This window comes from Triturus cristatus, chromosome 8 (genome assembly GCF_964204655.1).
Source record: "Triturus cristatus chromosome 8, aTriCri1.1, whole genome shotgun sequence".
Classification (NCBI taxonomy): Eukaryota; Metazoa; Chordata; class Amphibia; order Caudata; family Salamandridae; genus Triturus; species Triturus cristatus.
This window is the reverse complement of record NC_140591.1, coordinates 958458427-958483407: the sequence shown is the minus strand read 5'-3', so window position 1 is coordinate 958483407 and position 24981 is coordinate 958458427. Positions and strand designations below refer to the sequence as shown.

Below are 24981 nucleotides of genomic sequence, written 5' to 3'. Positions count from 1 at the left end.
AGTGCTACATCAGGCCAAGCATAAATCAGAAAAGATTACATATGTAATTTGCACTATGTGACCAAGGTATCTCAAGCTATTCTATGACTTATAGTGAACTAAACATCTGGCATACCAATTTGGTTCCTCTGCAAAGTGCCCTCAGATGATTATTTGTATCTTACCAGGACAATTGAATTCAGTGATGGTGCTTGCTGGGCTTCTCTGCTGGCATCACCCTGTAGTCAGGGGCAAACGCTCTCGCTCAGAGGGGCACAGACTGCTGCAAGTTGACCAGTATGATGTCACTGATAGCTGCAGGCATCAGTTGTCTCTATGCACTCCCTCTGTGGCCTCAGTGAAAGCTGGTGCTCTGCTTCTGGTATCGCTCTAGTCACCAGCTGCAGAGGGCTCCTGTCTAACTTTGGCCTGGGGCTTAGTTGAGTGCACTTACTGCTTGCTGCGTGCAACAAGGTCTATAGACATCATTGGTGGCTGCAGAGGAGTCTGTCACAGAGCTTGTTGCTGGCATTTTTTTTTAAAGACAGCGCAGAGCTGCTGAGTCTGAATGACTGGACAAAACGTGTGTGCCCCCAGCCATCCCAACACATGGGCCACATGGGCAAGTCAGGATGAGGTGAACTATGATATTCAACAGTGACAGTATGCCCCATGCACCCTCACATGAGGGCACTGGTCGCAAGGTGATCCATCTACTTTTCCCCGGCAGCAATTGATGGACGTCAGGGTTGGACCCAGGTCTAAAACATACAAATTCTGATGCCTAGTTCATGTATCACCAAAGAGCACTAACTCCTCTGTCACACATGGATGAAATGGTGACTCTGGCAGTGGCTGACACTTGGAAAAACTAAACTTTAAGCTGCAGCCCATGGCCAGTGGCTCCCCGGAGTTCAGTCACCCTGCATGAACACAGTAGGCAGGCACGCCTAGGCAGAAATACCAACAGGCAAGGCGCCAGTCCACAATTGACATGTGGGTTTTCCAGGTGATAATCACTCAGGACACGATCTTGTTTTGCTGTGACGTGCGCTGTGATAGGTCATGTGGTACCTCTGATGCTGCGGCCTGGCTGAGTGAGTCTCTGCTTGATGAAATCACGCAGCCAGCTCCCAGGCCACGGCAATGTACAATTGTATTTTACATTGTACTATGGCCTGTCTAATTTTGTGAATAAACCGAGATTGAGGCCAGTATGCAGACTCATTAGTCAGGCAGCATAGTGTTCAGTCTGCCAGCAGCGAGTGGCTTGCACCACTTATACTCCTCTCGTTAGTCTCAGCTTGTGTCTTGCAGTGCTGGTGATGTCAGGAAGAGCTAATAATGCATTTTAGTTTGTTGATGCAGACCACCACACTAAAATGCGTTAGTATAACCACTGATGCGTGGCTGCATTTGAATCAGTGATAATCACAAGCCTGATAAAAGTGTAGCTGTAGGACTTCTTCACTCATGATTTATAAAACCTGAATTTAGAAATGATGCATTCATTTTAAAAATGGATAAATGTTTCTATTTATTATAACATATAATTTCCTAGTTGTGTGTTGCATAAGAAGGGAATGAGTGGGAGATTACAAAGAGTAACATGTTTATTGATTTTTAAAGAAATCAAAAATCAATATATACAGAGTTAATATTGCAGGTATCATAATTTAAAACAATTTAAAGGAATGAGTTTCTTGGTCTCATTCTTCCTATTCCTTTTTAGATTATATATACTGCAGCATTCAGTGGAATTTAGTTCAGTCACAATGGAGTGACTGAATTATATACAGGCCCTAAGACCACGTTTGCTTAATGCAGAGTACATGGAAAAGACAGTTTAACATTTGCTGCACATTTTGATAAATTCTAATAGAATGTTGATTATAACATCAATATAATATGTGTGCAGCTGAGTGTAGTAAAATATGCCTGTGGCGTTTCCTAAAAAGTAAATAAGCAGTAGGTAGATTTAAAAAAAAGAGAAGCAATGCATTTCTAAGTTGGGCTTGCATACACTGTCGGCCAGCAAGGCACACAGGGAAAGTGGGTGTAAAGAAAAAAAGAAAAGAAAAACATACCTTCTCGCCGCTTCCTCGCTCCATCTCTCCTCCGTAGTCCCTCGCTCCAGCCGGAACAGGAAGCACACCAGACTCACCATAGCCAATCAAAACACTGCAATATGATTGGTTCGGTGATAAGACAGGCAATGGGAGCCTTGGAATGTTCTCCGCCCAGGCTGTAATACAACCTGGGTGAGGAACATGCAAAGTGCGCATGAATCTTTGCTCGGCCCGTGTCGGCCGGCCAAATATTCTATGCGCTTACAGAGTGTGCCTACCACTCCACCCCCTGCTCAGAGAGCGAGCAGACCCGCCCCGCCTCACAAAGCTGCCACAGCAGGAACAAATAAAATGCTAATAACGTTGAGTTATTATCATTTTATTTTTGCGCTTCATGCTTACCATTTAATAAAGTGTCATGCTTGTCTCATAGAAGCTACAAGAATGTATTGAAAAGCAGGTTTCAAGTGCGTGCCAGAACAGAATGCTTGTTCATTGTAGTTGAAACACTATAGGAGGGAACGCGCTGTTTCTTTCAACATTGGAAACATTACAGAACCATTCAATGTGTTTTCAAAGAAAATGAACTATATATTCATAGCAGACGTTGAAGGGCATGCTTGAGTGACCATGAGAAGGAAGAGGGCAAATTTCATGGATATCAAAAGGAATGGACTGAAGAACCATGTCTTGTCTGAGTGTAACTCAAAATCTGCTTTTTTTATGGACACAAGAAAGCCACTGCTAATTGATCAGGAAAAATTATAATGTTCCTTGATTCTGCTTAACAAAATGTCTATGAAACACCATTGTGATTGGGTGGGGGGTCCACTATATCTCCTACGATATATCACATGACAATAATATTATGTACACAACACTGTATGGTAATAATTTAATTACTGTTCTTCACTTTTATTCTTGTCATCCAAGTTAAGTATACCTGGAGCTGAAAAATGTAAATACATATTTACCGTGGAAAATTCTGGCAGAAACGTACTGCATGTGATAGTAATGCAGATAAATATTGTCAGCCTCGTTTATATGTGGCAAACATAGCTAAGTTTGGTCCTTAGACAATAGATTTTTAAGTGTTCTGGTTTATCAAATTTGGTGTATTTGCAACAACTAAACAAGATTTGAAGTAGTATGATGTACGGTATCAGAAAGTGTGAGCAATTTAGATATGCGTTTGAGTAGTCTGTATATGAAGAGAAAACAGCTGCCAATTAGGTCGCAAGACTCTTGACTTTTGATTGTACTTGCACAAGATTGTGCTTTGAATTTTAAAATCTGGACAGATCCAATCAGGTTTCTCTTCCAATACAGAGGTCACCATCAATAAATAACACGTGGAATTTAGAGAAAATGTATTGATTCATAAAAGTGCTCTATAGAGCAAACCATATGCATAAATAAAAATCCAATCAGCAAGGACAGACTGAGAAAGCAACGTGCAAAATAAGTTGTTAATTAGGTAAACATATGGATTTCAGTGCAATTGTCAACAGACCATTGGGCAAACGAATCTGTGTGTTTCCTGGAGAGAAAAATAGCATGCATTTTCTGAATAGATTCTTGGGATCCAATAAGTTTCTGCTTCAAGCAAAACACCCTACTCAAGGGGATGTGAAGGCATTTTGATTATTAAAGGGTTTTATTTTCTAGTTAAAAGTTAAAGTTCTCTGACCCATTATTCATTTAGTCAAATATCAATGAGGTTACAGAATTGAAAATAGGAATAATTGAATAAATACAATCATATTATAGGTTGCATACAGGAGGGAAAAACCCCTAATTCTATGTCAGTCAGAACTCTTTAAAGAGTTTCAGGAAAAGTATAATTCAAGTGTGAGTTTGCAAGGCTAATCAATAATTAATAATTGGCAAAAATCTCCCATAAAGAGAAATAAATGGATAAGAAAATAAATCTTTTTCAAAACTAATTATTAGTCAAAGCATAAAATTAAAGTTTTAGCATCTAAACCTTCTGCCCTGGTCTGTTCCATCTGCCTTTCTATGCTTCAGAAGGAGTGAGACAGCCCACCCTTCACAAGACCACAGAGGAATGTGATCTGCCTTGCCAAAAACATGACATGCAAGGCTAGCCTATGACCCCCACCTCCCTCTATCTCTCCTCGGACACAATCTCCTCCCAGTCTGCACCCACGACGTTCACGTACTTAACCCATTTGATGTCTGGCCTCATCTGCCCCCTCTCCTCTCCTCCTAAAGGCATAAGGCCTCTAAAAGCTAACACGTCTCCAAAGAGACCATTATTTATACTCTAATTCTTGGCTGACTACACTAATAATGTTGCAGTTTTCAGTATAGCTTGCACCGTGATTGGTTAGCAAAGATGACATGAGGGTCTCACCATCCTGTTCTCATTGCAAATCCGGTTTTAACAAAAGAAGCTTTAATGCTTAATACAATCATATATTTCAGCAACATTTAATAGGAAAAATGTATCAGTCCAGTTTCCTGCTTCCTGCTACAAGGCACACAGGATAAACACATTCCACAAAAACTGGTACATTGGCAGGGTAACAAGAATTTACAGTTCACAGTGGCCTTGAACCAGGTCTTCACGTGAGGCAAGCTGGTATAATCTGCGCATGCGTCTCATTTCAGCACAATTCACAGCCTTGCTGGATTCACAGGCAGCCATTTTATCTTAAGCCCAAAAACAAAACAAACACAGAAAAGAGTATTAATTTACTAAATAAAAACCCATTCTGTTTACCTTCCCTATACTAATATCTTGTATTATTTATTACCTAGCAAAAGCTACTAGTTTAAAGCAGCTTTTCTATTATTTGTGCACAACATGCAAAAATGTGCAATGTACAACATAGCATAAAACATGCACCAGTGCAAATTTTGAAAGCGCACACAGTTAATACATACTCATAGCAACATGCTCTAATGTTTTACATAGCTTTTCATGCAAAATGCTTTAGCCCCACGTATTTTGATGGTTGATTAATACACATTATAAAAAGATGTGTTATGAACTGAATATGTATTGTCTAAATATGCAACAAAGCCAAAGTTTTTTGAGACAGGAACAGGGAGTGTAATTTACGAGGGAAAAGAAGCTGGGAGGAGAGAACACACATTCTATTTTATCATCAAAGCTAAAGAGGAAACTGAAATCACGAGTATTCTCTACACGGCAAAAGCATGTTAATTCAGCACAAGCATTTCAGACTGAAAGTATTGTGACCAGGCCTCATTTTATGTCTTTCACTTTGCTTTGCACCAAAAGTGCCACTTTTAAAAAGCATTTGACTAGGCCTCATTTCATAATCTCATGTGCCATGTGTTTTCCACTTGCACCAAAATCTGCGTGCCAATTTAAGTGCAGTCTGTCTGAAACACAAAAATAAAGCAATGCCTGAATCGAGATGAAATCTGAGCTACATCAATCCTCCCTTTTGATGAATCAAATCATGATACCTCAAATGATTTGTAAATCATCACACTTATTTAATTTCACAGAGGACATTTTTATTGCAAAAGCTGAGCATATAACAATTGTACCTCTAGTTCTAAGGCAACACAAGTCTTGTCTATAATCAGATCATATATAGCCAGGCTCAAATGTTTAGTGCAGAGTTCTGTAAGTAGCTTCTTGGAACTGTTAGTCTTCTCTAAAATAAGTAACTAAAATAATAAAAGGAAACTTCAACAGAACAGTTCTCTTTCTATTTTCTTTTCTTCTTCTTTTTCTTTCATCATTCAATGATTATTTTCTCTTCAGCTCTTGACAATTCTCCGTTATTGTTTCAGCCTTTCTTTTTCTCTTTGTCACCAGCTTGCCATCAGGGTGTCTCATACAGTTCATTCAAAGTGGCATTCTGTACTTTGTCCATGCATTTTGACCACTCAGGTGGTGAGAAACTCTGACAGAGCACCATCAATTCTCTGCACTTTTACAATCCAAGCCTTTCACTTTTATTTTCACTTTGATCAGATTCAGATGTTTCAGCTATGGGTGCAAATGATTTTTCAAGGGACCACTGCAGATGTTTTGAATACCCTTTCAGCCAGCTTTTTCCTACCTCCACTCATAGGCCCACAGCACTAATTTCCTCTTCAGAGGCTGCATCTGACTCTTTCACCCTTTGGACACCGCTTTCATCTGAGTCAGTTTCCACTTTTTGCTTTTCCAGTGCCACTTCAGTTTTCTCTAGTGCTGCTTCAGACTCTGTGTGTTCCCTTACAGCTTGACTGACCCTCTTCCGTGGACTTTTGACCACTGCTGGCATATCTTCTTGAAGAGGAGCTGTTTTATCAGGGGGACACAGGACCATACGTGTGTGAGAGGCATGCACCCAATTTGGAAGGCCACCACATTTCACAACAGTCTTTGCCAGGATCCTTTGGAACAGGCATTTCCATTTCACAGCATCTCTCAGATCAAAGTTTTGGCACCATTTATTATGTAGATCTTGTGTAGCAGCTGCAATCTTGTGAGAAACTGCACGCTTCACATCAATCAGACCTTCACAGCAATGGCTGGTCTTTTCATCTATGTTTTTCACAAGTGCATTTGCATGTCCATTTTCAAGCCACTTTGGTAGTGCTGAAACACAGTCTTTTGTAAAGTGTAACTCTGCTGTCTTTTTGTTGCTTTATTATGCTTGAAACTTCAGGCTGATGGCTACAACCGAATCTTTGTCCAATCTGTGGTTCTACACACATCATCTTTGAGACCTCATTATGATCTGATTTCAGAGAAACTGGCAATCTGTACCTGGGCATCAGTTGTTGCAATAACACATCTGCTACTATGCAGTTGTCACTTTTCTCAAAAACAGTTCTGATACAACCCTGTTGTTCTGCTTCTGAAACAATTTCTTGAGCCTCTTTTAATTCACCTGAGAAGATTCCATTGAATGTATATGGTAACAGAACACAATTTTGTGCAACTGAATTAGCATTTTTCTCTCCCAGAACAACAGTGACTCCCATTTGAGCAGCTATACTGCATGTTATGGTAAGGGCAATCAATTTTAAATTTTGGGCTGAGGTAACTACTGAAAGCCATGAAGCTTTGACAACACAATGTATAAGAAGCACAGCATGTGCTGCTCCTAATGTGTCATTGTTACCTTTGAAATATGGGCCAACTACAAAATGGACATTGTTGAGCTGACTCAGACGTTCATCATTATAGTCAGATCTTGGCTTTATGCATATTTTTATGACATCTAGACATTCATATTCAGTTTCATTGATGTTGGGGTCGAAGGTCATTGGGAAATACATCACAACCTTTGAACACATTCATGTTTTTGAACAGGTACTGAGAGAGCGCAACCCTCACTCTCACTGCAAATTGGTGTATTTTCTTTTAAATAAACTTTCATTCCTAGTGCTGGGGCGCGACACTTTTTCTCTTTCAACTCTAGGAATGCAGTGCAATTGTTGTCCAATGGAAGCGGATCAGACACATCATTGTGTGTCAGCCTCAGTAAAGGCTTAACCACTAGGCAAAGGTTTGGTAACCACTCTCTACAGCAGCTAACCATTCCCAAAAACATTTTAACTTCTTTCTGAATTTGAGGTGGATTCATCTGGTGAATTATTTCCACTCTCTCTGGTCACACCTTTCTACCTCACTTTCCAATTATGTATCCCAGACATTCATTTTCGTTATGACAGTACTCCTGACTATTGTCATGCAATGGCTCTGTGACATGAACTTGACAAAAATCAATAACAGTAAGCCATTCTTCAGCACATGGAATGTGAAAAAATATATTGGCTGGATTTGGTACCACAGGACAACATGGAAAAGTTATGCTATTAATCTCCTGCACTAGTCTGTTCTTTTTATTTAGTTTCTGTGAACCTGTGATCAGAAAGTTACATAAACTTCCAATCAATTCCATGAAAAATCTTTTACTCAGTTTATCTTCATTTATGGGTAAAATGTCTGCAACTGATGGTGTTCTTGAATACATGTAATCTGATTCTAATTTGAATAAGACATGCTCTGCTCATTTTATTCATCTAACATCTTACTTCTGTGTTTATTATTTCTTTCAAATCAGAAGGTAATTTTTCAACTGTCTTTCCTGAAAACAATGCTACAGCTGTCTCTTGTTGGGCCATTTTAAAATGTACATCCTCATCAGGATTCTGAACATTAACATTATCTGGTGTACAGTAATCTGTGCCGTTTAATTTGCAAAACAATTGTTTCCCTGCCAGGCCTGGGTCACAAACACAAAATTGGTAACTTTCCTCAAATTGGCCTATTTTTGGTGCAAATTCTGCTAAAACTGGGTTTGTAATTTCTTTGTTTAAAACTCCTACAACTAAGTCTGGACCCTCCACTTCTTTCACAATGGACTTGGTAAATTCCGAATTGTTAGGGTTAAAACTCTCATTTTCAAATACGGCAACCTGTTGAACTGGGTTCTGATTTTGTTTCTGAAAATAATTCACATTTGCTGTGGACAACTTATTGAAATTAATTTTAGCATTTTCCTTATTTTGTGGGACCATTTGGGCTTGAAAAACTCCTGCCAGTAGTACCTGTTTCTGAACTGACATTTGCATTTGCTTAGCTGACACCTCTTGCACCGGCATTTTTCTCTGTTTTTGCACATTTCCAACTGCTGCATCATGTTTAAATTTACATTTCTTCTTCCAATGCTCAAATCTGTTATAAAGATGGCAATAGAATACCTTTTCCAGCAGTGCAACATCCATGCCTGAATTTGCACTAACCAAAACACCTTTTCTTCCATCCTGTGTACTTTTAATCTGTACCCAGTCAACATCCTTTGCTGGCACCCTGCCCTTCAGGAAAGTAATCACTGCTACGTTTTTCTCCATAACAACAGAAAATGATGGTGCATTCATGCAAACCCTTTCCATTGCCTCCTCACCTGGCCTTTGCACAACAACTTTAGATTCAAACCACAATTCAGTCTGCATGGCAATGTCAAAGAACATTTCCAAATTAATGCACAACTCTTTTAAATTTTCAACAAATCCATCAACTTGTGGGTACCACAGTATAGGTTTGTCCCTCAATTGTGGGAATGTGTTCAGAACTGCTACAAGTTCACCTTTGTTCCGTGGCAAATGCACTTCTCCCACCTTTTCTCTCAATGAGTAAGCAAAAGCTTTTCCCTCATCCTGTTTATTATTTTCCCTAACAAGGTCTGGTGGTTTCTTTTTCTTCTCATGTTTTCTTGCCCACTTGTCTCCTAATTTCTCAAACCCATTGCATTTGAAAATATATTTTATTATTCCTGCAATGTGCAACTGCATTCCTGAAGAACACATTTTCTCATTTGCTTCATCATCCATATGTACCCTGGAACTTTTCTGAAATGGAAAGCTTCCTGAAACATCAATTTCAGATTTTTGAGCCAAACCAGTCAGTATATCATGTGTAGTTACTGCACATGTAGCTGTTTGCTTACTCGGGGAAATTAATTAATTCTCCTGACACTGGTTCACATTTTCATGATTTAAATACAAGGACTGTTAATTTGTTCATGTCCAAATGTTGAATTTAAAACTCTAAGTTGTTTCTCTTTTTCAGGTTCTGGGTTAATTTGGCCCCCCCATGCTTTCTATCTTTTTAATTACTGCTGCTTCCTCAAAGCAGGTTTGAAAAATCCAATCTTTAAATATATTCATTTTATCCTGGGCTATTGGTGTTGTAAAGATCATTTCTCCCCCACCTTTCAGTGCTTGGACTGTCTGGGGAAATTTCTATTCAATAATCTGTGAATTCTGAGTTTCTGAAATAAACCCTGCCATAATCACTCCTTCTGCAGCTCTTTGAACCTTTTGAGTAGGGGCTATATTAATTGGTACAGTCACAATTTGTCTAGGCATTGCCTGAGCATCTGCAGTTTGTGATATTTGGACTGAATCAGTCACATTTGAAGTAGTAAAACGTGGAAGTACAACTGTCAGTGCTGAATCAATAGGTAGGGGGTCAATCTGAAATATCTGCACAGTTCTCTCAATCTGTGTTTCTCTCTGTTTAACAGAAGCAGTAGCCACTGTAGTACTTACTGGTACACTATTTTCAGTATTTTTAATGGGAACCACTTAAAGTGGTGGACACTCAGTTAACAATGCATCCATAATTTCATCCCCTGAATCATTATTTATTTGAAGCTTTTTATCATCATTAATTCCCTTCTCCTGCATCTGGTGTTTTACATTTTTATCCTCACTTGCTTTGTCTCTTGCTGTCTTTTCCCACATGCTTAAAGCCTCAAATTGTGCAGCTCTAGATGGTGTCTTTATTTCACATAACACTTCCCTTAATTTGTCAACAATTTGCAATTCAAAAGTACCATCTTTTGGAAACCTCAAAGGACCTTATTTTTCAGTAATCTTGCACCATTGGTGAACCCACATACATGAATTTTGTCCCAAATTGTTAGACATAAAATGCACGGGTGTTCCTTCAGGAGCATCACCAATTAACATATTTTTCACTTTACCTCCCAACAGTTTCTGTAAACCTTCAAATAATTTCATTTCTGCAATAGTTCAATGCAATTTCTTTTCTCCAATGCTGTCAGTTTCAATTTCAGTCAGTTTAACTCCTACTACTGACCCTTCACAAACTCTAACTGAAATATTTTTATGAGTTTTCTTAATCAAAATTCTGTTAATAACAACATAAAAACATTTGCTACTCTGTCTGTTCCACTAAACAAAGGATAGATTTCTTTTCACTGCGAGTAACACATTTCGCTTATTCCTCACAAAGTAAGAACTTCTGTTTACTCTTCAAACACTGAGAGTAAATCCCTTCCACTTACTCTTCACTCAAGCTCAGAAGAACCTGATACTCCTTTGGTGTTACGCTTTCTAGGTGATATAACACCAAATTTTCACCAGTGAACTCTTTGCTATCAGTCACTCTCACTTTTACCCAGAAAATAGTCCCTAATTTAACACTGCCAGCCCTGCATAGCTTCTCAGTGTTATTCCAACAGACGAGTAACCTGTGAGCAGCGTGGCTTCCATTTACCACCCGCTATTCCTTTCCCGGGAATTTCCAGGTATCACTATACCTGTGCTTCCAGACAACATAAAACAAGACACTAACTTTTCATGTTAAGAACATATAATGAATAATCAAAAATTCTGTCCCATGAAATTACCAATATAATCAATAAAACCATAAAGTCAATAATGAGCAAAATTTTCACCATCAGTCAAAACCCTTACTATTTTTCCAACACTTCAAAAACACATCCTAGCACATTAACAAAATTTCACAACCCTATTGATACTCACACCTCTCCAGCAATCGCCTTCTTGCATCACCTTCCAGTACTGCTTTGCCAGTCTTCAGGTTCTGAGCATTGGAGTCAGGAATCAGGACTTTCTTTAGAGAATCTGGACATTTATCTAACTTAGGCAATTATTTTTCTTCCCTCCTAAGGTCAATGATCCATTAGTCGAATAGTTGATGGTGATATTAATAATCCTTAATCACCAAACTAATCAATAATGACAATCCTCTTGCTACAAGAAACTGGTTCCCTGACCGCGTTGGAAAACAACTCTGCTCCCCCCCACAAAGTAATTATAATGTTTAACAAAAGGCACTTACCTGCCGTGGCTGCCTCCTCCTTACCATGGCTGCTCTCCTTCCTCGTGGTCCTTCTTCTTAGATAACCCCTACGTTGTACGTCTTGGTTTGTCCAGGAAAATGCTCCTAGTCTATGTCACCACATCCCTGCCCAGGACTGGATGACTCACTTTGAGGGTATTTACAAATTGTATATGCCAGATAGTCACAGAAGAGTTGGGTCTGGTAGAGCAGGAGAAATCAAGCCTTGTTTTTACATTGGAAGAAACAACACAGGGTATTAAAAGTCTTGCTAGGCATAAGGCCCCAGGTCCTGATGGCATACCACCTGATTTATTTGTTCTATACTTGTAACTTTGGGCGCCACTATTGACTCTGATTTTTAATGCAGTGGTGAGAGAAAGCCCACCTCCCTCCTGGTCGTCATTAGCTATAATGCCAATTTTTTAAAAAGGGGGACAAAGACCAGCCAGAGTGTTATAGGCCAATATAACTTTTGGACTAAGTTGTTAAGGTCCTGGGGCAGGTGTTATTGGGCAGAATGAGAACATGGGCTGACGATAATATTATTACTTCTGATTCCCAATATGGGTTTCAGTCGGGTAAATCTACCATAGATCAATGTTTGAACCTTTATATGGTGATTATTAAAAACACGATTGCCTGCTCTGAAACAATAGACCTGGCCTTTATTGACCTAATGGCCAAGTTCGATCGGTTCAATCATGGCAAGTTGTGGAAGATCCTTTTGGGTATAGGATTGGAGCCCAATATAGTTTATTGTTTGAGAAATCTCCTCGCTGAAACTACTACCTCAGTGAGATACTCAAACAACTCAATATGTACGAATAGTTTTAAAATGAGCTGCGGAATGTGACAGAAGTGTATCCTCACCCTGTTTTCCCTTTACATTAATGGGCTGGAAAAGGACTTAATTGTCGCCAATGCGGATTGTCCAGCTATTGGCTCCCGTCCTCCACCAGTATGGCAATACTCGTATGATGCGTTTCTGATGGCGAACATGACCAATGGCCTGCAAACCTATGAGAAACTTAGACCTGTCTGTCAACCTCTCTAAATCTTACATTATGGTGGTGGGCTCTAAGTTAACAAGAACTAAGAACTTCACCTTAAACCAGCATATTTTAGCAAAAGTTTGAAGTTTTCCCTATTTGGGGGTAATATTTGATTTGAAATTCAGTTGGAAACCCCTAGTTGAGGCCAAAAAGCAGGAGCTCAGAAAGTCTATAGGGGCTATTTTAGTTTTGCATCCAGGGTGGTTAGTAGAACCCTTGAAGACTTAGTTAAAATCTATGAGGCTACATGTATATCCAAAGTACTGTATGGGAGTGACATTTGAGGGATCCTTCCAGTAAATGAGCTCCAGATAGAGGAAACCAAATTCCTTAGGCTTGTACTCTGGGTTCCACAGAGCATGTCAACCTACTACTGTGTGCATGAGGAGTTAGGGGGTAAGCATCTAAGCGACCGCATAGCCATGCATCCGCTTCAGAGCAGGATTAGAGTTGGGCCTGAATCATGAGGGATTGTTTGGCGCTCAATTATGTCTCAAAAATACCCTGGTTAAGGTATACATGGGGTGTCTTTTGCTAATTTGAGGAGGAAGAAGGTATTTTTTTACCCAGACGGCATTAGTAGAAGAGATCTCAACTGGGTTAAGGAGAGATTAAGGGGAACAGGTGATTTCACTCAGGGAAGAGGTTTAGTTGACAATGCATACATTCTGAACATATGTGTTTACAACCACCACCCTGAAGATGGAGCCCTATTTAACTCTGGTGAATAACAATAGGGATAGAGATCTGTTAACTCGATTTCGATTTAACTTGTTGCATCTGACTTTACCTCAGCTGGAAAGTTGTTCTGATTTTAAATCCCTGGGCCCCTGTGCCTGCGATAATAAATTTCCTCAGGATACGTTGCATTTCAGGATGTTCTGCAAATATTATAAGGCACCCAGGACATCTTTTTTAGTTCCTTTATTTTAAAGGAAGTGTCTTTAAACAAGTTTGCCCAGCCATATTGTATCTGCAGATGCTGCCTGGTGAATTTGTTGTTGCAAAGGTTATTTGTTTTTATATGCTGTACTCATACTGCTGCTGTCTTTTATCGTTTTAAGATACAAACCAAATAAAAAGATGATTATTATTATTAACAATTTTATTTTGTGAATCAGACCAGCAGTTCGTCAAATTTATCAAGATAAATGTTATGTACCAGTTATCAAAAGATTTATAAATGTTCTGTGCTATAGTCAGTGGCAGTGTATGTAGATGTTTTTATTCATGGAAATCTGTTTGAGTATTTTTCACTCATAACCAATATGAAAATAATAGGCCCAATTTCCTGTCAAATCAATAGGTTTGTTCTGTTGCAAATTTGTGCATTCTCTAGAGTGTGTTGAAAATGTATATTTTTGCCATAGTTAGTAGGTGACTGTGAAGATACAGTTTTGAAAATAAAACTGTAATTGGAGGGGAAAATTTGATTGTTTTTCTCAGACTGAACTATTAATTGAACCATCTGACATAGACTGTTGTGATTTATGTTATGGATTTGAAATAAAATATTTCCACATATAAACACTGCCCTATACACATGCAATATCCAACCAGATGTCTTCCTCTTTGGACTTTTCAGAGTCGTATTAGATGGGAATAGACAGGCTTTTTGTAACTCATAGAGGGGGGCGTAGCCTAGCAACTTGAGCCACATGTTTTTTTACAAGGTTTATTTGATTGGTCAACCTCTTAATAGCACAATTAAGAGAAAAGTGGAAATATACTGCTCCCTATCACTTAGATGCACAAGAAATGTGAAGCAACACTTTTCCATCCCAATCTTAGAATTAAGATCCTGATGTACTAGTCTCAGGCTGCATGACTGATACAGGTTACCATAACAACTGCCATATGACTTGGAATTAAAACTGCTATGGATGTAATACTTCACAAGGCAAAAATGTCCTTCAGTGGGATTAGCTGAATTTGTGATAATGAGGCAGGGATTCCATTTGCTAATTCCTCTGAATGCTTGTGAATGCAGTCATGGAGGCTTGTGAGGAATCTTACCATTCACATTCGCAGAATGCTAACATGCTACACTCTTTGACTTTTACAGTATGTGAATCCCTAGATAAAGACTTTTTTTAGAAGATGGGAATTGATTCAATTGCTAACCCAATGTCTTCTCATCCTCTCAGGTAAAGGGGAAGAGGACTCTGGCAGAAAACATTGCAGATAATGGTGGACTGCGAGAATCTTTCAAGGTACTACATAAAGACAAAATGCTTTTCAAATCTTAATTCTTGAAAATTGTGAAAAGGAAATCATATGCTTTCCTATGAAAGCAGTTGTACTTATGCCTCTCTCCTGCAACTCTATTTGGTTATGAACACAGAATTATAGAACATCAACCTCCAACATGCTGAGCATAAGACAAGTCAAGTCAAGAAATACTTTATTCGGTTCATAACAAAAACCATAAAAGTATAGTACATAGTACATCGAAGTCAAGACCGCTATTAAAATATAACAGAACGATTGTACTAATTTTTACAAACCATACAATACAATTACATATATATATAAAAGACATACATTTTAATTATCATTAAAAAGAACGATACAAACACATTAAAAAAGAAGCAAAGCACTCGGTCATAATTCATAAATTTCCCACTATGTACACTATAGCCAATTAATCTTTTTCCTCAGTCTCATTGCTATTGCCAAAAAATTTGCTATATTAAAGATCTCCCAGGTATTACACAACAGCTGTAGGTGCAAAAGAGCAGGTTTAACTTGTCTAAAGCCCTTATCTTTAATAAGAGGAATAATGAACTTTTTACGAATGGGGCACAAATGTTTAGAAAATAAAATAAAATGCACAGTGTCTTTAATAGAGAATCTATCACAAGAACAAATCTCTAAATCCATCTCCTTCGTCCACCCTGGGCGTTCGGTAAGCAGAAGGTGGAATTTTTTCAATCTAAACTTAGTCAATAAGTAACGATGATTCATATTGTTGACGATTCCCAGGTAGGGTTCTATGCCACTGGAGGTAATTAACAACTGGTAAGCCCTTACTGTTGGTTTAAATAATTCCTTTTCTTCTCTTGCTAGATATACCAACTGCTTGTATGTATCTTTCACCCATTTCACATCCCCCTTTAGTAAATTATTTGGGTGATCAAACAATTCTGGACGACCCATTTCTATTGTTAGTTTTTTAACATAGTTCAACCAGGGGATGGTATTACCATACTCAAGGGCTAAACAATCCCTGAGAATCTCATGATTCAGCTCTAATTCAGGGTTTAACCATATTGAGATCCATTTCAATAGCGGGGCTAAGGCTATGCGGTCTACTAGATATTCTACCCCGCACTCTTGGTGAACAATATATCCAGGTGTTGACTGGGGAATGGATAAGATAGATTTCAAGAACTTATCCTCTGCCACCTGCAACGCCTTTACATTTTTGAACCCCCACAGATCAGCTCCGTACATAGCTATTGAGGTGCATTTGGCGTCATAAGTTTTCAACACAGCCTGTAAAGGCTTCACCCCTAATTTACGGGCGAAGTCCAAGACAGCCAAGATAGACCTAGCAAAGGCATTACGTTTGGCAACTAGTTGGGGCAACCAGGTGGACTTATCGTCAAAAATAACCCCCAGATATGGAAATCTTGTAACCCTAGATAAAACATACCCTTCACAGTGCATAGTCTTGAATCTTTTGGGCTTGCTGCCCACGATCATTACATGAGATTTTGAAAAGTTCACACTTAAATCCAGCGCTTTCATAAAATTGGCAAATAGGTTTAAAAGACATTGCAGCCCCACTGCTGTGCGTGCTATTAAAGCGGCATCGTCCGCATATAGTAATGCCAGAATGGAATACTTGCCAGCCCTTGGAAGATCTTTGCACGCCTCCGTTAAAACAGCACTCATTAATATAGAGGGTAAAAAGTAGGGGGGCTAAAATACACTCCTGCCTAACCCCGTTAGTGATCCCAATCTTGCCCGTACAGTTACCTAAGCGGTCATATCTAACTGTGGCTGTAAGGTGCCTGTGTAAATCAGCGAGAAAATACACAATGTTTTTATCAATGCCAAGCTTAAGGAGCAATCCCCAAAGTTTGGACCTATTCACTCGGTCGAAGGCCGAGGAAAGGTCCATAAAGGCTAAATATAGCGTACCCCTTTTGGCAATGGTGTATTTTCCAATTAATAGCTGAAGGTTGAGGCTTTGAGCTATAGTGCCTCGTCCCTTCCTAAACCCATATTGCAGGCATGAAAGGGTATCTGTATCCTCCAACCAAGCTGTTATTTTGCCTAGAACCACTCGCCCTAGCACCTTCACCGCAGAGTCAATGAGAGAGATAGGGCGATAACAACTGGGATCCCCTCTATTGCCTTTCTTAAAAATAGGTACGATGACAGATTCAGACCAGGTGTCCGGAATACCTGCAGTACATACCCTGTTAAAAACGTTTGTTAAGACTGTGGACCAGGTCTTGACATCTGATTTAAAGAGGTCTGCTGGAACGCCATCGGGACCCGGAGCCTTATTGCTCGTCATCTTCCCGATAGCGTCTGCCACCTCAATCTTAGTGACCGTTAAAGTATAGGGATCAAAAATAGGGGTAGGCATATTCACCTCTCCACAGTTTTCCCCTTCATAGACTGACTTAAAATGGGAGCACCACAATTGTTCCTGAATACCACAGTCTAATTGGTCATTACAAGGTTCATGGAAAAAGGGTTTGTTTATGACAGCCCAGAATTTGGCGCTGTTCCTGAGCACATCCACGGAGGTTAATTCTTCCCAGGCATCCTCCCTAATCTCCAGTCTTATGGTTTCCAGAGCTTTATTATAACTTTTCCTTAATAAGGCCACAGTAGCCCTATTCACTGGCTTACAATTCAGGGCGGCCTTCAGCTTTTTATTGGCTGACGAACAGTTTCGGTCAAACCACCCCATCTCAGCAGGATCCTTAGCTTTCCCTGTACGTCTAAGGTCTGCTGAGACCTGGGTACAAATTATTGAAAAAGCCTCGTAAGACCTCCTCATTCCCTGCTTCCAAATTCAAACACGTGTCCAGCTCGGATCCTACCTTCCTTATTAAGTTGGTATGAAAGTGTCCCGGTATGACTCTACTCCATCTAATCCTACGGGCTTGATCTATTGGACGAATATCAGATTTGTCCGTTCTATTTTGAGCTATCACAGGCTTTATGATCAGGTCCGAAACACTGAGGCCACTGGGTTATGGTCGCTGAAATGTGACCAAACCGGCGAATATCCATGAATCCTATCCCCCAGTGCTAAGCTAATAAAGATATAGTCAATAACTGAGTGACTGCCATTCCCTTTAAAGGTAGGTATCTCCTCATCCAACGTGGATGGAAGCATCAGACCATTATCCGCCAAAATTATTTCAAGGAGATCTCCCTGTGCAGAATGTTCAAAATGAGTCTCCCCTTGCTCTGCTGGACCTAATAGATCTAATGACAAACATTTATCCGGACAGCCATGGATATTGAAGTCTCCCATAACTATAATAAAACATTGATTTTTATTGACCTCCTTGTAATCTGCCAAAAAAAGATTTAACATGGCCAGGTGATCAGTCGTGGTGACTCTGTCGTATGAGTTCTAAAAGTTAATAATTAGGACATCTCCCACCCCACTCAGAGAAATTTGTACTGCTAGGCAGTTTCGTGATCCCGTATCTAGTTGGATATGGGTACCGGGAATGGTAGCTGAAATTAGAATAACCATGCCACCCTTCGCCCTCCCCATATTAGATGGAACCGCCGGAATAAAATAACTCGAGTAACCATCCAAACTCAGGATATTCCCTGTATCCGAGGTTTCTTGTAGTCCTATAATATCACCCACACCAATAAATTCTCTCCATACTGGGTCATCTATTTTATTTTTGAGACCAGCAACATTCCAAGTTACCAACTTTATGGATGTACCCCTAGACCCTCGATCACGCCCATCTATAAGGGGAGCGTTTCTTACCAGTGTAGCTGCACTGGGAACTCTAACCGGGGTGACAGGGATAATAGTATCTTCTAGGATCCCTAGTCACTCGTTTTCTCCCGAGCATAAGACATTATTTACTACAATTGTTGAGTGTGAGAATGGGCCTGAACTCAAGAGACACAAAACTTCAAGTGGGTCATGAGGTCCATCCTCTCTCTAACCAATAGTAATACATAGCACATTACTCTTAGGGAATATGAATTTATTTTTTATACCATGTTGGTATTTTTCACGAATGGAAGTTATAAGCAAAGGTATTAATCCATACAGATGGCAAGTGGTGAAATCCACTCAATGAAATAAAATCTCCTCAAATAATCCCTCTGAGTGTGAAGCCACTTGTTGTCATTTTTAAAATGAGTTCAAGATGAAATCAATGAGAAATTGAGTGTGATTTCTCAAGTTAGTTATATTTTACTATCCTATACTAACTGCCAAGGGTAATACTGGTTGTTGAAGGCCCTTAACTTGAGCCTATAATGAAGGAGAGGGCCTTTAAAAACATGAGGCAAAAGGGCTGTAAGGATATTAGAACATCCCACCCAGTGAGGATGGAATGTTCTAAATGAAAAAGGGAGAAACTGAAAGGCAAACATTGGAATGTAGGAGCAGAAGACTTGTACCAGCAATTATTAGCCCAGAGCCACTTCATTGTCTTCAGTGGAGCACCTGACATTCTATTGTTCTAATGTCTCTCAGTAAACCTGTTCCAAATAATATGTTTATTGGTAAGTGGAGAGAAATTATAAAAGCTAACATTTCCTTAGAGGCTGATTGGAAAAGTTCCCAAGTAGTCCATGTTTGTTTAGAGTAGCACTGCAGCAAATGCTACAGCTGAGGGTGGCCAAGCACTTCATCCTACAAAGTTAGAAGGGACCTAAGTGGCACCTTACTTGAGGGTGGATGCGGCCTCTTGGACTGCTAAGACTGTGACCAACCTCGAGCCAGCCCACTATTATCCATAACTGTCTGCCACAAACATTCTCTCAACCCAGACCAGCAAATGGTTAGCTAAGAATGAACTATAACTACCCTCACAATGCCAGTGAAAAAAAAACACTTTGGTCATTGCTGACATTTTTAGGGGCAAGGAAAGCATTATCAAACAGAATGCTTCTGAGTTAATTCATTTCCACTAAGCAATGGTTGGATGGACTCCAAGTCAGGGAAGATTCCCACTGGCAGGAGTCCACATCAGTCATGACTTCAAATTCATATCCGCACACTAGTGTTCACATACTGGTGTGCCTTCGTATGTCTATGCCAGCTGCGGCCCATGCAGGTAAGAGCGGTGAAGCAGTGAGGCTGGGTGCGTCTGGATTTCGATGGACGATGACATGGGAAAACTAATTATTTATTTATTTTTCCCTCGTCATCGTCTGTCAAAATCCCCCCTCCCCCACCCGGCCCTACCGCCACACTGCTCTTACCTGCACAGGCCACAGCTGGTCCAGGCATAAGCTTTGTTGCTGCAAATCCAGCCTGTGATATCCAAGCTGTTATCATGCTTTCAAATCTACGACAGTCATTTATAATGGCTGAAATGTATTGAGTCTGTGTGATTTCCTTGTTAAAAGATGTTGACTATATAGTAAGACCAGTTTGTCTCAATTTGCTCAGATAATTACCAAGGTGTACTCTTGTATATTACAGTTAACCACAGCAACTCTCTGTTTGTGTAATACCACAGTCACAGCCACAGAATTCCACCTAATGTCGGAATTATTTTCAATCAGAGATTGCATGTACAATAATGAGTGTGAATTCTAATAGAATGTGCTGTAGATTTGCAATTTGGTCATTTGGAAGGAGAAAAAAAACTTTGCATCCAAGAGAAACACTTTTTCTGCCAAAACAACACGTTTATGGCCAGTACTGCTTGTTGAGCTATATTCCGAAATAGTACGAATCTTCAGAATTCTATTATATTTTTTACTTTGTCAGGCCATCATATTATGAGCGATAGTGCTTACCGAATTGTGTCTTCGTAGCCTTACAAGCAACAGCTTCAAACAAATGTTGCAAGCACAATATACAAACCTCTTCATTTGCGTACTACTGTCGACCATTATGGGGTGGCGGAGTGAGCTAAAGAATGATGATGGATTAAACCCAGATCAGTTGACTGGGGGTGAGTGCTTGCAACGTTCAACACTCTGTCCATCATCCCCTTTGGTTTTGCTTTGTTCGCCCTGAGTTGGCAGGGTATGCCCAGACATGGGTCCCTTGCTCACTTTGCCACTGGATTCAAGCTACCCTGGCTGATGATGGCTGATTAGCCAGAAACCGGTCTCAGGATGCTTGTTTCTGGTCCAGGGAAGACATGGCTTGGCAGATCGGGCTGGACTGTTCCATGAGGCACAGGGTCAGACTGATTTGCATATGTCCATGTCTGGGGTGGCGGAGTGAGTTAAAGAATGACTGGGGGTGAGTGCTTGCAATGTTCAACACTCCGTCCATCATCCCCTTTGGTTTTGCTTTGTCAACCATTATGGGGCACGATAACATCTGTGAGTGACACAATCAGCCTGTGAGGTTTCATTTATGAAAAGGTTCTACTTTTCTTTTCAGCTCAAACAGTTTCATGTATAGATTCGAGCAAGAACAGAATGGGGAGCATAGGAAAAAACACAGATAGATCAACAGATACAAATTAAAAGATCTAGAAATACAATAGTGAAGTAGTGAATACGTATTCAATATCGCTAAGGGTTTTCAGAACAGGGTTTAAATGTTGTTCTTTTTCAGGATGTTTATCTGCGAAATGATCAACCTCTTTGGGAGTTGATGTTTTAATTTAAGTAAATGCAGTGTTTAAATTGATTATAAGGTAGAGCTTCTAGTGAATATATTTCTGTCTCCTTAGGCGTACAGGAAATGGATCAACGAAAAGAGGCAAGGAGCTGAAGAAGCCCTCCTACCTGGCCTTAGCCTTAACAACAACCAGCTCTTTTTCTTAAGTTATGCCCATGTGAGTAATAGTAAAAGACAATGATTTTTTTGCACATATGGCACTCACAGAAGTTGAAAGAATGAGTAAATTAAAAAGCTTGCTGTTTTGGGAGATTATCATAATTGTTTAGAGCGACAGGAAGATAAACAGAAGAATGAAGACAATCAACAATATGTTGCTTTTTAGATATTTGCATATTACCAAAATAACATCTATATTTATAACATATTTAAAATGTTTATGTTTTGTTTACTGTGTTTTAAAAGAAAATGTAAAGAAAAGATAAGATACATTTGAGGGTTTTTAGGTTTCATTCATTTGTATTGATTTTACGAATACATGTAGTGCTTCAAGGCATATATCAAGAACTCCTAAACTCCCTCTTCCCCCTCACTCCTGTACCCCCTCACACCAGCCATCCACCATAAAGATTTTTTTTAGAGATAGATTAAAAAAATGTGTACAAGCCAACACTCTTCAATATTAATATCAGTGGTCAGCAGCTTATCAATACTTCTTTATTAACAAGTATTATACCTGTTAATAATGTCCTCAGTCCTTAATTAGCTGACAAATACTAGAGAGAATTGTTTGTAATTTTTTGACAATAATAGCATGTAATAAAGATTTATTCAAGGCTAATAGGATCACAATTTCTGAACAATAAATATGAAGATATCCACATGTAATCATTGAGGAGATACTAAATGGATGAATGTGATGAGGCTCTGGTGGGGTATCTGCAATCCAGAATTATTAATGCATAGTGTTCAGTGGTATTCAGAAATACAGGCTCTGACTCCATCAGAAAACTACATGCCTTAAGGGTATTGTTTTGTTCAACTAGGGCTGCTATTTTAAGCAAACTTTGCTGCCCCATGTGGAATGGTCAACAATCTTTGTGAATCTCAATGAGAAATCCAATTAAAGCAAACAGTTTAAATTAGGACATACGCCACTGCACTTTGAGCACACCTAAATTTAACTTAGTTGACATACTATTGTCAACTGTTGGCACAATGAAAAATCTCATTTTCAAAACTACACTTAGTGTCAAAAAATGATAGATTTCGTTTTTAATTGGTTCTAATTCATCCAAACACCCCTTTAATTCCTGAGGGTGAAAGAGAAAGGATTTGTGCACGTGTACCTTAACTCTAACAGTAAACCAGAAGGTGCATGCAAATGTAAGATGTTCTTTATTTTCTGTGCATAAACTAAGTGATTTGTGTGAATCCAAATAAATTAGTACCTTCAGAAAAAGGTTGGTCCATGCCGGACAACTTTAGCATTGGTGGAACATAAAGTTTTAACCATGGTAAAAATGATAAATGTCTTAGTCTCACATTTATGCTGAATAGAAGGCAAAGCATCTGTCAGCATTAACACTGGAATTGGATAGTAAGTGAGCTGTGATGCACATCAGAAGAATTTTGTCTTGATAAAGAGGATGGAAAAACACTGTCGAGTGATGCTATATTCATCAGTGTTGTTAAAATCAGTTTACTATAAAAAGGGAAAACACAACACATTAAGGGGGATACTCTCCGCAAAATTAGCTTAACGCAACTCTTCACATCGTAGTCTATCGCGGGAAATTAACATTGTGGTAATGTGATATTCACAAGCCGTCGGTACCATGAGCTAGGCTCACGATAACGCGTCAAATGTCCGCGATAAAGTCAACGCGACGCAGCAAAAATGCGAAACACGAACGCAAAAAAAGCAGCGATGAGGCCAATAGCGATGCAAAAATCTGTGAAAACCAGCAACAGGCCTGCAATTTCCACGCGTCATGTGGGAAAATGCACTCTAAAAGCAGAGATAAAAATTGGGAGAAAATAAGAAACTGCGTAGCACCATGGATGCACCCGGACCGAGTGCAGAGTCCAACGTGAACCCCACAAGCCCCACAGACCACCAGCAAGGAACCTCGTGGTCGGGGAAGGCAAAGGAGAAGAGAAAGAGGCAGACGGGGTGCAGTTCACAGGAAAACCAGATCAGCGTCACGGAGGTGACAGAACACTACCACCCACTGAACGTCAAAATGACAAACGTGAATGCAGTTGGATTGTTCCGGAGGTCTATGGAGGAGGACAAGAGGTGCTGGCATGATGTGAAAAGTCAAACCAAGCACAAACCCGCTGCCAACAGGAAGGCAGAAACGGCAACAGGAGGTGGGAGTCATGTGCCACAGGAGGAGCTGGAGGAAATGGAGGCCTCAGTCATCAGGGTGGAGACGGCGCAAGGAGTTGGGAGTCCGGACACAGCTCGATAGGACCTGACACAACATCAACAGGGTGAGTAACGACCAGGTCCTGGGGGTCGGGGAGGAGATGGGCGCAATGTCACACATGCACAAAGATGTGTAGCACACTGCACACCCACAATGACCCTGCATCATGTCCCTGATGCCCAAGGCACACTGCAGCACACACACATAGCAATAACAGCACATCCGACGACAATGTGGCACAAAGTGCAACACCGACACTGCAGAACAGAGGACACAACTGGGTCCGCTCATGCGCAGAAACAGGCCAATCACATCTAACACAGCAGGAAACTGTGAGATGGAAATGCATGTGTACAGCCACACATCCATCATGTAGTCCAAATGTCCACTGTCCTGCATCAAATATACAGCACCTCCCAAACAGTCACAATGTACATAGTCATACAGTCTGCATGTAAACTAGAACAATGCACCAACATACATGTCAACACAATGTCAACATACATCTCCCCTTCACATTGCAGATGGACAAACAACACCTCCAGCAGAGCAGACCAGACCACTCATCAGTGATGCTGGAGAGGACCTCCACACCTCGACACAGATGCCCTACAACAGCCCTTGGCCATCTTAGTCAACCCACCCCCAGGAGCAGGGCAGCCAAGCCACACAGAGGAGATCCCAGCCCCTGCACAGACCACACAGCAGGAAGCACCCGCCACCACGGCTGGCTCCCAACACTTCACCTAGGCACATATCGCATTCCAATGCCAGGTGTCAGAATGCCAAAAGGAAGTGGCCGAACAGGTGCGGGTGGGTCAGAGCTCATGGAAGCCAAAGTAGATCACATACGTGGGTGTTCAAGTCCCATCAGGGACCACCAACAACCCACAAAGGAGACCCACACCGCGACAGATACACATGCATGTGCACATTTCCTGCAATGAACCACAGCCAGAACCCTGGAATCATCATTCACACCCCCATGCTGGACCTCCATACGACAGCCCAGTCCACTCCTCTTACGCATTGAGTGGCTGACGACAAAGCTACATGTCCAAGGTCT

At 40.3% G+C, this 24981-nt stretch overlaps 1 protein-coding gene across 1 annotated transcript in view; it reads left to right on the top strand.

Annotated features, from left to right (window-relative positions):
• Positions 1-24981, top strand: part of PHEX (phosphate regulating endopeptidase X-linked) — a 1454229-nt gene that overhangs the window by 1394595 nt on the left and 34653 nt on the right. The window contains exons 19-20 of the mRNA XM_085622474.1: positions 14867-14932; positions 21593-21697. Of these exons, the coding sequence (XP_085478600.1) occupies positions 14867-14932; positions 21593-21697 (171 nt within the window). The remainder of the gene's footprint in view (positions 1-14866; positions 14933-21592; positions 21698-24981) is intronic.